Below are 15284 nucleotides of genomic sequence, written 5' to 3' on the forward strand. Positions count from 1 at the left end.
TCATGTCTACGTTATTATCTCATTGAAATAAATTCGTTTTTATATTTTGAATGAAATACGCGTTTATATATGACTAGCAAAGATATAATAAACATTGTTAGGTCTACCACATGAGGAGCCAGGGACCATCGCACGTCCTTTTCCACTTTAAAGTTTGAAACGAAAGAAGAAGGCAGTATCGGCGTTCCATACTGTACGTTTTTTTAGCAAAAACACACGGTGACTTTGCACGTTCAGCTAATTTGTTGTAAGTTTCACGCTTAAAATAACAGTTAATTAGCAAAGATTTTAATTTAAATAAATATTATGTTAACACAACAATACAGAAGCCATCCTGATTCACATGTTTGTTGGTCTAATATTTTTGTAACAAGCATTATAAAAGTAATAGGCCTAGTAGCTAGGCCTAGCCCCCAATCACACTTGTGGCCGGCCGGAGACTGTCGCGTGCAGTCCGCCTGTCGCAGTCGGGCCTAGGCTAGGCCGGTATAAGGGGTGCTGTAGCTAGGAGGGTCATACTAATCTACGCCCGGTAGGATTTTACGATATAAAATGTTGTCAAGTATATGCTAAAATTATACTTGACGTGATATTTAATTGTACTTTTTTATACATTTTACTTCTACTACTACTACTACTGTTGTCTCAGTGCTCTATCTAGGCCTAGTACTAGTAGGCCTAATCTCATCATTTATTTATATCATACAAAAACAGGCCTAGGCTACCCCTAGGCTAGCTAATTTAGGCTAATTAAGTACAGTATTTAGGCCCAGAGGTAGGCTATATATTTATTAGAAGAGTGGGAATTGAATGATAAATTTGACATTTTTTTGAAATTTTATAAGAGCTAGGAATGGATAATGCAGTGAGACAGATAGAATGTTCGAACAACATCAAAATTTAAATAAATTATATAATAATAAATATTAAATATCAACTATTAATATTATTCCTTTTTAGATTTCAAATTGTCCAGGATGTTCCAGACACGATCAGAATATGACAGGTAAATCTAATTGTTTGTGACCATGAAGAATCATCCTCTAGTCTTTTCCGCATGCCACCCTTCCTTTTTCAGATTTTAAACCTCCTAACTCTCCCGATATTTCATTTTCCAAATAGGAGGTCTGTAAATCGTATATGTTATGTGTCTTCCCTTTGTTGATTTCTATATCTCTGAATGGCAACTTCATTCTTATGTTTTTTTGACAATTAATGACCACACACTGTTATATTTAATAATGATGGATTCAGAATTTGTAAATGAAGAGCTGGACTTAACATATTGTCCTATCTTTTGCTTTTTAAAATTTAATGACCATTGGATTTCAATATTATTAAATAGAATTTTGCTAAGTACAGTACAGTACTTTTTTCCCCAAGTACTTCACTCAGTTTCTGAGTGCTTTCATTATAAAATGTTGATGTCATTAGTTAACTTGTTTTCTCCATTTTCAGAGGTGTCAACACATTCTCACCTGAGGGTAGGATCTTTCAAGTAGAGTATGCCATAGAAGCTATTAAGGTTAGTCTCTCCCCAACAAGGTTTTCGAAGTTTGAAACCTTCCCAGGACCATTACCCCATTTGTTAAGGTTGCATGCAATAGCATTATCTTATATAACCACCCTGCACTGTTACATGACCCTATCCTTTACTATACATTAATCTCTTCTCTATGTAGCTTGGTTCAACAGCTATTGGCATCAAGACCTCAGATGGTGTAGTACTCGCAGTTGAAAAAAGAATTACGTCACCTCTCATTGAACCATCAAGTATTGAGAAGATTGTTGAGATTGATAGTCATATTGTCTGTGCTATGAGTGGCCTGATAGCTGATGCTAGAACCCTTATAGACAGAGCCAGAGTTGATGCTCAGGTACGGTAAATTTTTGCTTTAGTAGAAAGTTGAGAAGCGCTTAAGTTGAAAACTGAGACTTTTTATCTTTAGTATTGAATATAATAGACTTCATGAATTGCATCTAAGATTTGAGGGAAAAAACATGTCAAAGTTTTTGCTTAATTCAAGAAAGTTAAGAAGTGCTTAAGTGAAAAACTGAGACTTTTTATCTTAATAAATGTACTTTTCAAAACTGACTTAAGTAAAAACATTTTTTCTAACTGCATTTGAAATATCTGACCAATTTTTTAAAATAAATTTTGAAGCAATATAAAAATAGTGTGTTTAAACATTTCATCGTATTTTATTTTTTCAGAATCATTGGTTTACATATAATGAACACATGTCAGTAGAAAGTGTTACACAATCAGTATCAAACTTAGCACTCCAATTTGGTGATGACAAATCTGACATCAAAGTCATGGTAAGTATGTCACATCACAGTGACCTCTAACCTCTAGTATAATTAAATTTATATTACAGAAAATGCTGTTTTTTGTGTGTAAGGTTCATGCTTTTTGGTTACAATTTCAGTCAGTACAATATTGGTTTAATTATATAATAATCAGTCAAAGTCATGGTATGTTTGTCACATCACAGTGACCTCTAACCTCTAGTATAATTAAATTTATACTACAGAAAATGGCGTTTTTCTTGTGTAAGGTCCATGCTTTTTGGTTACAATTTCAGTCAGTACAATATTGGTACGTTTAAGTTTTCAAATATTACATTTCATGTTTTTATTTCAGAGTCGTCCGTTCGGTGTGGCCTTACTGTTTGCCGGTGTTGATAAGGAAGGCCCACAACTGTAAGTAACATTTTTTGCATTTAATTTGAAATTTAGACATACAATTTTAGTGTCATTTCATAGATCTGCGAGACAGCAGTTTAAGAGTGCTTTATACAGTCTCATTATTATTATTATTAACAGATTTCATATGGATCCTTCTGGTACGTTTATAAAGTTTAATGCGAAGGCAATCGGGTCAGGTTCAGAGGGCGCACAATCACAATTACAAGAAGTATACCACAAGGTAAGCACTCTAAATCTAATTGTATTTATCATCGGGTGCTGTAGATAGAGCTCGGGTCCTGTTAGGCATTTTAAATCAGCACTGCTGACTCTTATGGCAGCCCCTGCATCTAGTATCTGCCTCAGACGTATTGGCCGTTGCCTTTCCTCTGGTCAAGGTGGGCACTGGACGAGAGAAGCCCTTGATCAATGTTAGGACCAATCAAGGTGCTTTAGTCCTGGCTTTGTTAGTATCAAACCTGTTTGTGGTGGTAATTATCGCTGTTGGTTTCGATTGAATAAAATAAAAAGAAACAAAAATTTGTATCTTCAATATGAGCTGATATAATAAAGCTTTCTGCATTTTGCCAAGTATTTCACTCAGTTTCTGATTGATTTAATTTTTTTTTTAAGTCAATGACTCTAAAAGAAGCCACAAAAGAGTCACTAGTCATTTTGAAGCAAGTTATGGAAGAGAAATTAGGAGCAACAAATGTAGAGGTAACTATGGTAACATCAATATTAGTAGCCACTCAATGTCCAGTTGATTGACACAATTAGTAGCCACTCAATGTCCAGTTGATTGACACAATTAGTAGCCACTCAATGTCCAGTTGATTGACACAATTAGTAGCCACTCAATGTCCAGTTGATTGACACAATTAGTAGCCACTCAATGTCCAGTTGATTGACACAATTAGTAGCCACTCAATGTCCAGTTGATTTACACAATTAGTAGCCACTCAATGTCCAGTTGATTGACACAATTAGTAGCCACTCAATGTCCAGTTGATTGACACAATTAGTAGCCACTCAATGTCCAGTTTATTGACACAATTAGTAGCCACTCAATGTCCAGTTTATTGACACAATTATATCAATCTAATTAATTAAAATTGTGTCCTTTATAGGTTGTAATTAAGAGATAAGGTAATAAGATTTATAAAGCGCACATATCCACAAAGTGCTCAATTAATTAAAACTGTATTAGTAAATGCAAAGCTAATTCATTATTAATTATAAACAAGATTGTTGCCGTGTGAAAATGATTTAAGTTCTAGCCACGGTCATAAATTTTTGTTGATCTGAAAAGTTACAGTTGGAACCTACCATTGTATTTAAAGGTAAATGTGAGTTTAATATTCTTTATTGCATATAATGTGAGTATTTATCATTAAAGTAACGTCTCTTACAGGTTGCCTCAGTGTCGGCTAAAGGTGAATTTCACATGTTCTCAAAAGATGAAATAGAAGTCATCATAGCAGAGTTGTAAAAATTAACAATTGAACTGAAATCAACTTTTGTACATCTTTAAAAGAATTCTGAACTTTTTTTTAATTGCTTGTAATCACAAATTAGTCTGAAATTGCATTGTTTCTGTATTTTGTAAGAAGCCAACAATATCTGGTAAAATATAAAATCAAAATTTAAATACTCTCCCATAATTCTTGTTAGAAAAGAAGAAGAAACTTGTACGTAATATGATAATGGTATAATTGTTTCATTAGGCTTCTTCAGTGGCCAGGACTAGAAATTATTAATAGCAGGTTAACCAATCACAGGACAGATTGCATGTCGGTCACTGTGTCACATCAAACGACCTCAAGGTCAGTAAATGCCCTGTTCATTAATTCGTTTCAATATTTTAATTTATACAGTGTTTTTTTAACTGTTCAAAATCTTCACTTTCTTTCACACAAAATTCAAATAATTACAGCACCATTGTTCCCTTATGTTTATATTTAGCAAGAATATGAAAAATGAAATGAAAAAATTTGTTCTCACTAGGTGTGGCACCGAATCTATAAAGCTCTGTCTACACTATCAATCTAGGTTGACAAAAAGGTGTGAGGTGCCCAAATATGGGAGTGATATGACATCATAATGTCCATATATTGGCACATCACATTTCACATAATGTTTGATAGTGTGGACAGAGCTTAATTCTGTTAAAACCTGTTTACATAATACTGTTCAGTCACTTAATTTGTGTTTCTTGCACTTTAACATTATTTTGTATGTGTAATGTTGTAGAATGGGGATACATGCTAGTTATCCATGTAATAAAAACTAAACTTTGAATGTTTGTACAATTTACTTGCTTGATGGTAATGGGTCGGTTAACAATCTTAAAAGCTTATATGACCCTTTCTTTCTGTGATACAATACTAAAAATACTATATAGATGTTTGGGGGATCTAATCTGGGTAATTTTGATTACATAATGTGTGATGAGCATTGCGCAACAAACCAGACCACAAAAAATGATTATTGATATCTGTATGGTCTTTGTATCATAGTAAACACAAACTGTTCATGATCATTTATGTCAAAAAACAAGATAAAAAAACAAAAAACAAATTCATTTATTATCACAAAGTATATATTTTAATCCTACTAAATATAAACATTAAATCATCACTGTATTGTGCAAGTATAATATTATTTGAATTTTGATAAACTCCGAACATTTTGCAATTTTGGAGAAAGTTAAAGTCCAGTCTTTAACTTTTTCCAAAATAGTAATTGAATTTTCACAATAATTATATATTGTTTGGATGCGAGATTAAAACATTCATTATTATTATTTATTTTTATTACATCCAAATAATAACTTACTGTAATGGTCTTATTTATTTTTTCTATAAGACCGAAAAGGACTTTACCTTTCTCCAAAATAGTAATTGAATTTTCACAATAATTATATATTGTCTGGATGCAAACTTAAAACATTCATTATTACAATTACATCCAAAAAACTATTCTTAATTTATTATCAAAGTATATCATTTGATTGCCATTTTTGCATACAATCAGAACATTCCTTTACTAATTGAATTATTAAATGTTGTTTCAACGCACTCTTAAAAATTAATTATTCTATCCAAATAGTTTTCATTTTCATAACAATTATTAAATATTATTTCAACGCAATCTTAAATACTAATTATTCCATCAAAATGTTTACAACAAAAGAAAAATAAATGGCATTTGATTGCCATTGTTAGGATAGGAACATTAATTTACTAATTTAATTTTTACAACATAATTATTAAATATAGTTTCGCCGCAATCTTTAAAATTAATTATTCCATCAAAATAATTGTTACAATAGAAAAAAATAAATGAATGATAATTTATATTTAATTGTTGACAATGCAACATTTAAATATTTTTTTAATTAAACACACATCTTCTAAATTATTGCTCAATTATAAAACATATGTAGTCGATTATAAAACATATGTACATGAATATTTTATACATGATCCGACTACTTACAGAAATTGTATTGTATCTAATAAATAAAAATATTTTTGGGACTACATTCAGGGCATCCTCCTAAAAAATATTTTGACCAGACTCAGATCAATATTTATTTTCTTCTACACATATACAACTATACAAAAATGGCAAATAATAACAGTATAATGGAGTTTCTTCATATAAATCCAAAGGCAAATTACTGAAAAAAAATGACATGCTGTGGGTATCAGTGCCTGGATCTCAATGGAGATACAAAATAAAATAAGCAAAAAGCTAAATCAAAACGTAAGTAAAACAACCAGAAAAATTAGCAGAGCTTTCGAGCAAAACTAGCCCTTCAGTTTCTTAATATAAAAACATTAAGCAAAATTTATGAGGTTCTTATTTTAATTTAAAAATGAAAGATGGCTAATATCTAGGAGGAATGCCATATAAAATAAAATGCTTATTATGTAAATATTTTTTAAAAAAACACTTATATTTAAACTAAAAAATAATCAAGTTCCTACATAATCAAACACTAATCTTTTCTTTACTATAAACATTCAGCCAATCCCATACATAACAATTAACAACTAACAAATTGAAAGTAACAGCCAATCAGAGTTTCCAAAAGAAATTGAAAGCAACAATTAGCCAATCAAAGAAACTGAAAGTAAATGTTGGCCAATCAGAGAGCTTATATACACATAATAAACCAGTACTGTATAAATGTACATACAAACAACTTTTGGCCAATCACAAATCAGCTTTTCAAAACAATGGTCCTTTGTTTTTATAAATTATAAACCATTGTTTATATCTGAATAAACTTAGGATACTGTGAATATTTACACTCCATTTTTACAAGGTGACTTTAGTCTGCATACTTAGAAACCATTTTGTTGTTTTTTCACAATTGGTAATTCAGCTCGCTCTCGAATCTCTTTCAAGTTGTAGTCCTTTAACAAACGTCCATTTTCAAAAACTGGTACCATAATATCCTAACAAAATAATATAAGCTTATTATTAATATTCATTAAGCTCTGTTTACTTTATGTGACAAAAAATTGTTATGTGCCCATATATGGACATGATGATGTCATATCACTACCATATTTGGGAATATCACTACCATATTTGGGCTTTACTTTGCCAGGAGCTGTTAATAATATATTACTTACCTTATCAACACCAGTTCCTTCTTGGAATGTCTCTAATTTACCATTTTGTTTCACTAGTGATAAGATTCCTTTCTTAGACTTTTTGCCGGGATCTGTTACAGGTTGCTTGAATACATTGCGCTATAAACAACAACAAAGTATTAAAATCTTATTCTCAAGTGATGTCATAAATAGTGATGATGTCATATAAATAGTAATGATGTCATACAAATAGTGATGATGTCATACATTTTATCTCAGGGCCAAAACAATGCCACTAAGTAAGCCTCTAAAACACAAGTTAGTTTTAAAAAATTTAACAATTTTGACAAAAACAAAGTATTAAAATCTTATTCTCAAGTGATGTCATAAATAATGATGATGTCATACACATAGTGATACAAATTGTCATGATGTCATATAAATTGTCATGATGTCATACATTTTTTTATCATGTTTATATTTTGTATGTGAAATGAATCTGACTTACTGCGGTCCCATCCACTTCTGCATAGCTACATTTAAATGCACACTTTTGTGTGTCGCGATTCAGCTTTTGTAAAAGAGCGCCACCACTCCCGAAAACAATATTATCCGCACTCCATTTGTGGTCTTTCATGCGTTGTAACACTGTCCCCAACATTTCGTAATTAATACCATCTCCTTGTATGATTCTAATGTAATCTGGTAGTACTTTGTAACCCTTACTGTTGTCTGTCGTCCCAAATGCTTTTCCTAAAATTTCAAGTACCTAATATAAACAAGTTCAAAGGTTAATGGAATCATAAAGGGTTATTTGGTTTTGTATGTAAATACGTTTATTTAACATATACATACAATCATTGGGAATTTCTATTTAATATCCTTTGATATTCTGTAATTGGTAGATAAAAATATGTAAATACTGTAATTATTGATAACAGATAGGGTTCTTAGAATCGGTAAAGAATTTATCTTGCTTCACCCAACTATTATTAGTCATAATTATGCTAATTTATTTATCACAGATGCGCCAAAAAAAGGTAATTTATGTGTCTGTCCATCGTCCCAAATGTAAGTGAAATTGTTTTTAGTTAAAACAGGAACCTTAACAATTTGTTTAAGCTTTACCTTAATGACAACATCAGGTGGGTCACCTGAATCCGGCCGCACTACAAGTGACCCGCCATTTTCACCTCGTTTTACGATCTTGTCCTTAAGTTCTTTACCCCAAATGTTTTCACAAGCATTGAAAATGTCGTAACTATCGGATACCACGGCAACCAAGCCATTGGGAAAACTATCTAGCATGTTGGCAAACGCTTCTTTTTCGTGACTCTTTCCCCACGATGTTATAGTACTGTAATAAGAAAATATAGTTTGTATTATAACACACCTAAAAAATGCCTGTCATTTGATTGGATGATTGTGGGTCACATGGCATGCAATAGTACATACTATTTAATGATCGTTAAATAGTATTTTTTTTTTTTTTTTTTGCGTACAAAAATCTATTACACTATATATATTATCAATTATAACAATTTCTGTAGGTCTTGAAAAAGAGTATAGACAAATGCATTACATTTTAGGCAGAGGTTATGTTCTAATTGAATGAAAGTGCAATATATTCAATAAATTCATGTCTGCTAAATTCTATATTGACTCCTGCAGTCATATTTACCTATGTTCAGCAGCGGGTATTGAGAAGCCTGCCATATCGCATCCATAGTACTTGCGACCCATCACCATACCGGCAATCGTATCAGACCCAACAAAATTCAATAAGTGACTAGCGCCACCTATGGCTGCACTCTACCAACCAAAAGCAAGCAATATTAAGATTTATTTTTTTATTAAATTTACACCCAATAGAGAAATAAGAGAAATGCCTAATGATAATATTGGTTGTATTAGTTACTCACACACACCACTGACCATCTATTGTGTTGTGAACAACTGACTGATTACTGCAGTGTTGTTTTATTGTATGCCTTAGAGAGTACAATTTGACTATGTCATAATCTGTTCTCAATTTCAACTGGAAATTTGTCACTTCTTCACATCATTTAGATATAAAGCTCTGTCTACACTATCAAACTTTATGTGACAGAAAAATTTGATGTGCCTATATATGGACATGATGATATGATCATATAACTACCATATTTGAGCACATCACACTTTTGTCAAACTAGTTTGATAGTGTATACAGAGCTTTAGTTTAGTTTATGAATTAGATTAATATAGATATTTATATTGATTTTAATTTTTATCATACTTACTTCAACGGATGTTACTCCACGGAAGCCAAAATCATGCAACATGAAAGGTAGTTTTTCAAGTGTATCAGAAGTCTCCGTCATGTTGTTTGCAATTACTTCCTTTTGTGCCCTTGAGTTTGTGGCAACGGTCATTGGGTACCAAACTTGAACTAACAGGGTCTATGAGTGTCAGAAACAACATTCAATCAATTAGTTTTTCAAAGTTGTTGTAAAGCTCTGTCTACACTATCAAACTAGTTTGACAAAAAAAATATGGTAGTGATATGACATCATCATGTCCATATATGAGCATATCACTTTGTTGTCACATAAAGTTTGATAGTGTAGACCGAGCCTTATAGCCGATAGCTTACTTCAAAATAGTTTGTAATCCAAGGCACTTCAGGGTCCGTGTTTTCAACCGTAAACAACACGTTCTTGACTGGAACGACCGTTCCCTCTGGAACAGCTCTTATTTTTATTGGTATACGACCACCATGTTTCTAAAGAAAAAACTTATACTTGTAAATTACAATAGTCATACTTGTAAGGTGTGCATTCCGTGCTTGAACTTTTCTACTTGTTTCCCACAATGCCAATTTGATTATTGTATGAAGTGAATGTGAACAATTCAACATTCATTTAAAAATTTAAGAACAATTTTAAATTTTCCACTTCATATTTTTGACAGTTTTTTTATATAAATCAAAACAAAAATATTAAGTGCAGAATCTAAAGGACAGTTTTTTAACATTTATTAATTTCAATAATGCCAAAATATAATATAATTAGGACATTTTAAAGATTATTATTGGGGATCTGTCTACACTATCATCAAACTTTATGCGACAAAAAAGTGTGATGTTCTCAAATGTGGTATTGATATGACTTCATGTCCTTAAAAGGGGAAATCACATTTGTTTGTCACATAAAGTTTGTTAGTGTAGACAAGGCTTTAGAAGAAAACAACTTTCTTGTCACAAGCAGTATCCCAAAGCAAATATAACAAAGAAACATAAAGTGCTTTTCATTCAAAATGTCACATTTGTAATGACATCACAAACCTTTAATATATATGTCCAACCTTCTTCATTAAACACATCTTCACCAAAATGAAGGTTATAGAACTCTTTAGCTTCTTGTATCATTTCTTTGGTGACCACTGGACCAACTAACCATCGTTTTAAAATATACTGAAGTCCAAAGAACACTGTTTCTGGGTACTTCCCACCGCGACTTTCAAAGTACGAGTATATCTTTGTCGTCCCCTTTGGATACTGCATATGATGTGTTACCTGCCAGGAAATTTAAATCGCTTTTAAATAAATTTATTTCAAATATTTTTTCTATTAGCTCTGCTTCAGAAATACATATTATGTTTAACTGTCATTCAGTAAATTTAAATTACCATATAAATAAATGTATTATAAATATTTGTTTAGTATTAAGTTCAAGTTATCTTCATTGTGTTTTCACAAACATGTATAAAAACGAAATTGGTTGCTGGTTATAAAACAGAATATCAATCAAAACATTAAAAAATCAAGACATATAGCAAACGATATATAAAAACATGAAAACGACATAAAAAATATTTTTAAAACATTTCAATATAACCTTAAATTAAATACATATTTACATGTAATATATATCAAAACCAGATTGAGAATATCCAAATTCTATACATTTATGTTTATGTATAGAATTCTGTTAAATATTAAATTAATTAAATAAACAAAATAAATTTTGTATCCATACACAGAATATTATATTATTATATATTACTGTATTACTATTTATTCTTGTTTCAAGCAGTGTTCCATACAGTTTTGTAGGAACTTAATATCTATTTAATATTCTGAACTTTGAATGTTCTGTAATTTGTGTAGATAAAAATAACAATGTAAATACAGTAATGATATTGATAATGGATAGGGTTCTTAGAATTGGTGAAGAATTTATCTGGCATACCCAGCTTTTATTGGCCATAATTATGCCAATATATATACCACAGATGAGTAAAAAACTTGTAACTTATACTTTATATATTGTAAAATTAATTTAAATAGACCACAGAGGAAATATATTTACTTCCTCCATAAATAGACAAAGAAGCCGAGAGAACACACATCGTATTACAGAGCATCACCATTCGAAACTGGGAATTCCCAAAAAAAAAAAAAATCAATATTGCCAAATAACGATATTTAAAAAAAAGCTAGGAAGGTTATGTACTTAAATGAAAAATACGACGAATAGAATACTGTCCTACAATTTGTAGACTGGTCCTGGCAAGTCTTAATTAAGTAGCCTACGCAGCCTACCCTAACAATGAGCTAATCCCGCCTGGTTCCTTCCGCCTGTGTGGTTAGTAACAGTTGCCAGATGCTAAGGCGTGTGGTCCAGGCTAGGCCTACGTTATTTAGGAAACTGTAATGTATTGAACACCTTATAAATACAACTAGGCCTAGGCCCTATATATAAATATACCTTGTAGGAGTCGGTCACCAACAAAATGTTGTCAACACAAGCCATCCTGGTTTTGATAAATGACAAACTAAAACAAAAAACAGCCCGCTCGTTCCGATCGCACAGTTAATCATGCAATGTTTTTATCGATGATGTTTTTTGCTACTGCTTGAAACATTTTATGAGGGCGCTATTAAAAAAATAAATAAACATGAATACCGTAAATAGGCCCTCTTATTCAGTAGTTTACACAAAACATTTTGTATTATTGATCCAACCAATAATTAAATTGTTCAATTCTTTTAAATTCTTCTTTGATTATATTGCAACGTGCATCAATCGCTACCAACCAAGAGCCATAATAAAAGAAAGAGATGGCTCTGATGCACATATTTTTCTGTAGTCCGCCCTCTCTTGTCATAATTCCCGTTTTGCGAATTCGTCTCGGGAGATTACAACTTTTTGTTTAAATATTCCATTTTATAATAATAATAGTGCATATATTTGCCTGAAAAAATATTTAAAGTATATGTAATTTAAAGCAAAAAAATTAGTAGAATTGGCTGCCAGACAATGGGTTTTTGGTTGAATTTAACCATAATTATTATATGTCATTTTTATAAGTGAAAACCAATGATAATATATATATATAGTCGGCTTATTACATCTCTCTGAAAGTGATTAGCTTTATTAAAACTACAAAATAACCGGTTCATTAAGTCTGATTTAATTAATCTTCATTTTCCTGTTAATTCTATGTACAGTAGTTAAGTTCCTTTGAGGCCCCCAAAAAGACATGTTGTTGTGACTTTGTTGCTTTTGGGGTCCCAGGACATTTTTGATGTCGAATAAATAAATGAATTGAAATGATAAATATATGAAATTAATTTGAAAGAAAAATAAAACTTTCGTAACCCCGCCTACTTTTATGCACGTGATAAAAACAACCAATCCCTTTACGTGAATTTGGATTTTAAATTATCCCGTCATGCATTGTACTTAGTATCTAGGCAACAATTGTAAACAAAAACACAATTAAAAACATATTGACGGTTTGAGAGTGTTGTGTGAGCAAGTTTTTCATTCATTCAGTTTATTTTCTACGATACGAAAGAAAGGCAGTGTTGTTTGTAAGGAAAGATCATAAAAGCTAGGTTTTGTCTACTAGTACTACTAGGCATATTACTATCAAACAGTTTAGCCTAGTTTAGGTTTTATTATTCTAGGCCTAGGCCTTAAAGTAGTAAGGCTGCCGAAATGATCGGTGTTGTGTGAATGATGAGTGAGTTCGACAGGGCTGACTGGGTAGAAAGATGTAAGCCCAGAGCTAGAAGAGTCGAGAGTTCTAGGCCTAGCCAAGACTCTTGGGTAGGCCTAGTAGTAGTCCAGTCAGTGTTGAACTTTTAGATTTCTTTTTTATTCAATCAATGTATGATCTTTCAGTTCAGTCAGATTGTCGAGTAGCCTAGGCCTAGCCAAGAGAGAGTTTTTTTGCTGATAACTGATAAGAAATCTTTTTTTTTTCAGAATAATCAGTTAATTAAACACAAATTATATTAAAATGAGTGCAAGTGTAGAAATCCCAAAACCTAAGTCTATGAGGCGACCAAAGACATGGTCAGAAGAGGTAGAGGAAGCCTACAGATTTCAATTAGCGGGCTACAGAGATGAAGCAGAATATTTAAGCTCCCAGAAAGAGGTAAGTGGCTGACTGCTTGCAAATTATCTCCGGAATTCATCACTAAAAACTAAATAAAATTCAATCTTTCTTGCACCAAAATATCACATAATCAAATTACTGAATATATTTTTTTTTTGCAGGTTGTAAGGTGGCCACATAATGGTTACATCAAGAAGTTAACAAACAAAGATGGTTATTTCTACTACTACAACAAGACAAGGGAGTGCCAAGAGAAGGATGTCCGTCAAACAAAACTTTACGAATATTAATCAATCAATTAATTTCATTGCTCATTGCTGAATAATAAAAATTAAACACAACTTAATTCAGTGTAACTTTACTTACTATCTCTGATCACTAAGAATGTTGGAAGTTATGCCTATGTTACAATGCAAAGGCATAATGAAATGATATTAATCTATACATTATAATATTTTTGTTTCAATCTAAATCACAAAATGACTGTAGACTAATATATAGAATAATTTAAAATGAACATAATTTAATAATTATTTTTAACTTTCATGTAATTAAGGTTGACTATGTTGATTTGTTTTCCATGCAATCTGATTTGTAATTTATAATAACCCACCATTTTTTTAATGAATTTAATTGTTACCATTTAGTATATAACTGTAAATACGTTGTACATAAGTCTACAAATCAATTGGTATTTGTTTTTGCTTCGTTTAATTCTTCAAATTAAAGTCAAACTGTTTTTCAATAAGATACTCTACCATTTTCTTATTTCGCCAGTTTTTTGTCAGTACCATTTCACCATCAACTTGGATATATGTAATACTGTATAAAGCTCTGTCAAAAAACTAGTTTGACAAAAAAAGTATGGTAGTGATATGACATCATCATCACACTTGGGCATATTCAGCATCTGAGAAATTGAATCCAAATTGCAGGTGGGCCTATATCTGAGGACCATTATTTATTGTATATTCTATGTGTGAAATTAAATATGAATTTGGGGATGAGCTTATACCTGAGTCATGCTACTGTTCATTACTCTAAAGCTCTGTCTACACTATCAAAACTAGTTTGACAAAAAAGGTGTGATGCACAAGTGATATGATGTCATCGTGTGCATGGGCGGGTGCAGGTCAAGTCGGCCCCAAACCGTCTCGGCCAAAGTCAAGTCGGCCCCACGTCAAGTCGGCCCCAAGGCAACTCGGCCTCAAGTCAACTCGGCCACAAGTCAACTCGGCCTCACGTCAACTCGGCCAAAAACTAATCGGTCAACTCAGCCACAATAAAGTATGGAACGCAAAAAGTGCTTAATATTATTATGATTATTACTATCCACGCTTTAAAAAAAATGAAGAAATAAGAAAAATACTCATATAAAAAAATGATCTCATTGCCGATATGAATAGAAGTACCCGCGTGTTACAAAAACACGTGCAGGTACCGCATTTTAGTAAATCGAAGACGTAGGCCTACGTTCCACCATTTGGCCATAGAAAAAATGATCGTACATATCGTTTTTGTTCATGATTTGCGTTTTTAAAAAGAGGAATCCCCCGGTCAGCGAAAACACGTAGCAGTTTTAGATATCGAAAT

The 15284-nt window shown here is 31.8% G+C and overlaps 3 protein-coding genes across 3 annotated transcripts; 2 read left to right on the forward strand and 1 right to left on the reverse strand.

Annotated features, from left to right (window-relative positions):
• Positions 1 to 151: 151 nt before the first annotated feature.
• On the forward strand, positions 152 to 4992 carry LOC144855383 (proteasome subunit alpha type-5-like). Its single transcript, XM_078713231.1, has 9 exons — positions 152 to 247; positions 961 to 1006; positions 1459 to 1525; positions 1683 to 1877; positions 2215 to 2322; positions 2648 to 2706; positions 2830 to 2932; positions 3325 to 3411; positions 4106 to 4992. Exons 2-9 carry the CDS (start codon positions 978 to 980, stop codon positions 4181 to 4183), a joined length of 726 nt encoding a protein of 241 aa, XP_078569357.1. The 5' UTR covers positions 152 to 247; positions 961 to 977; the 3' UTR covers positions 4184 to 4992.
• Positions 4993 to 5139: 147 nt separating this feature from the next.
• LOC144855157 (nicotinamide phosphoribosyltransferase-like) lies at positions 5140 to 12178 on the reverse strand. The gene is made up of 9 exons (XM_078712973.1): positions 12053 to 12178; positions 10627 to 10857; positions 9937 to 10065; positions 9584 to 9742; positions 8983 to 9113; positions 8430 to 8658; positions 7810 to 8070; positions 7341 to 7460; positions 5140 to 7160 (listed from the first exon to the last, which is right to left on the reverse strand). The coding sequence occupies exons 1-9, from the start codon at positions 12095 to 12097 to the stop codon at positions 7047 to 7049; spliced, it is 1419 nt and encodes a 472-aa protein (XP_078569099.1). The 5' UTR covers positions 12098 to 12178; the 3' UTR covers positions 5140 to 7046.
• A 917-nt stretch (positions 12179 to 13095) lies between these two features.
• Positions 13096 to 14432, forward strand: LOC144855388 (meiosis expressed gene 1 protein homolog). The gene is made up of 3 exons (XM_078713236.1): positions 13096 to 13190; positions 13568 to 13730; positions 13853 to 14432. The coding sequence occupies exons 2-3, from the start codon at positions 13593 to 13595 to the stop codon at positions 13979 to 13981; spliced, it is 267 nt and encodes an 88-aa protein (XP_078569362.1). The 5' UTR covers positions 13096 to 13190; positions 13568 to 13592; the 3' UTR covers positions 13982 to 14432.
• Positions 14433 to 15284: the final 852 nt, after the last annotated feature.

The sequence above is a fragment of the Antedon bifida genome, chromosome 11 (assembly GCF_963402885.1).
Source record: "Antedon bifida chromosome 11, ecAntBifi1.1, whole genome shotgun sequence".
Taxonomy (NCBI): Eukaryota; Metazoa; Echinodermata; class Crinoidea; order Comatulida; family Antedonidae; genus Antedon; species Antedon bifida.

Excerpts from the sequence above, each read along its gene's own strand:
- LOC144855383 (XM_078713231.1), top strand. The coding sequence starts at position 978 with ATGTTCCAGACACGATCAGAATATGACAG. Across the intron at positions 1,878-2,214 it reads GAGCCAGAGTTGATGCTCAG|AATCATTGGTTTACATATAA; the intron begins GTACGGTAAATT and ends TTATTTTTTCAG. Across the intron at positions 2,707-2,829 it reads GATAAGGAAGGCCCACAACT|ATTTCATATGGATCCTTCTG; the intron begins GTAAGTAACATT and ends TATTATTAACAG.
- LOC144855157 (XM_078712973.1), bottom strand. The coding sequence starts at position 12,097 with ATGGCTTGTGTTGACAACATTTTGTTGGTGACCGACTCCTACAAG. Across the intron at positions 9,743-9,936 it reads GGATTACAAACTATTTTGAA|ACCCTGTTAGTTCAAGTTTG; the intron begins GTAAGCTATCGG and ends TGACACTCATAG. Across the intron at positions 9,114-9,583 it reads GTGGAGTAACATCCGTTGAA|AGTGCAGCCATAGGTGGCGC; the intron begins GTAAGTATGATA and ends TTTGGTTGGTAG.
- LOC144855388 (XM_078713236.1), top strand. The coding sequence starts at position 13,593 with ATGAGTGCAAGTGTAGAAATCCCAAAACCTAAGTCTATGAGGCGACCA. Across the intron at positions 13,731-13,852 it reads ATTTAAGCTCCCAGAAAGAG|GTTGTAAGGTGGCCACATAA; the intron begins GTAAGTGGCTGA and ends TTTTTTTTGCAG.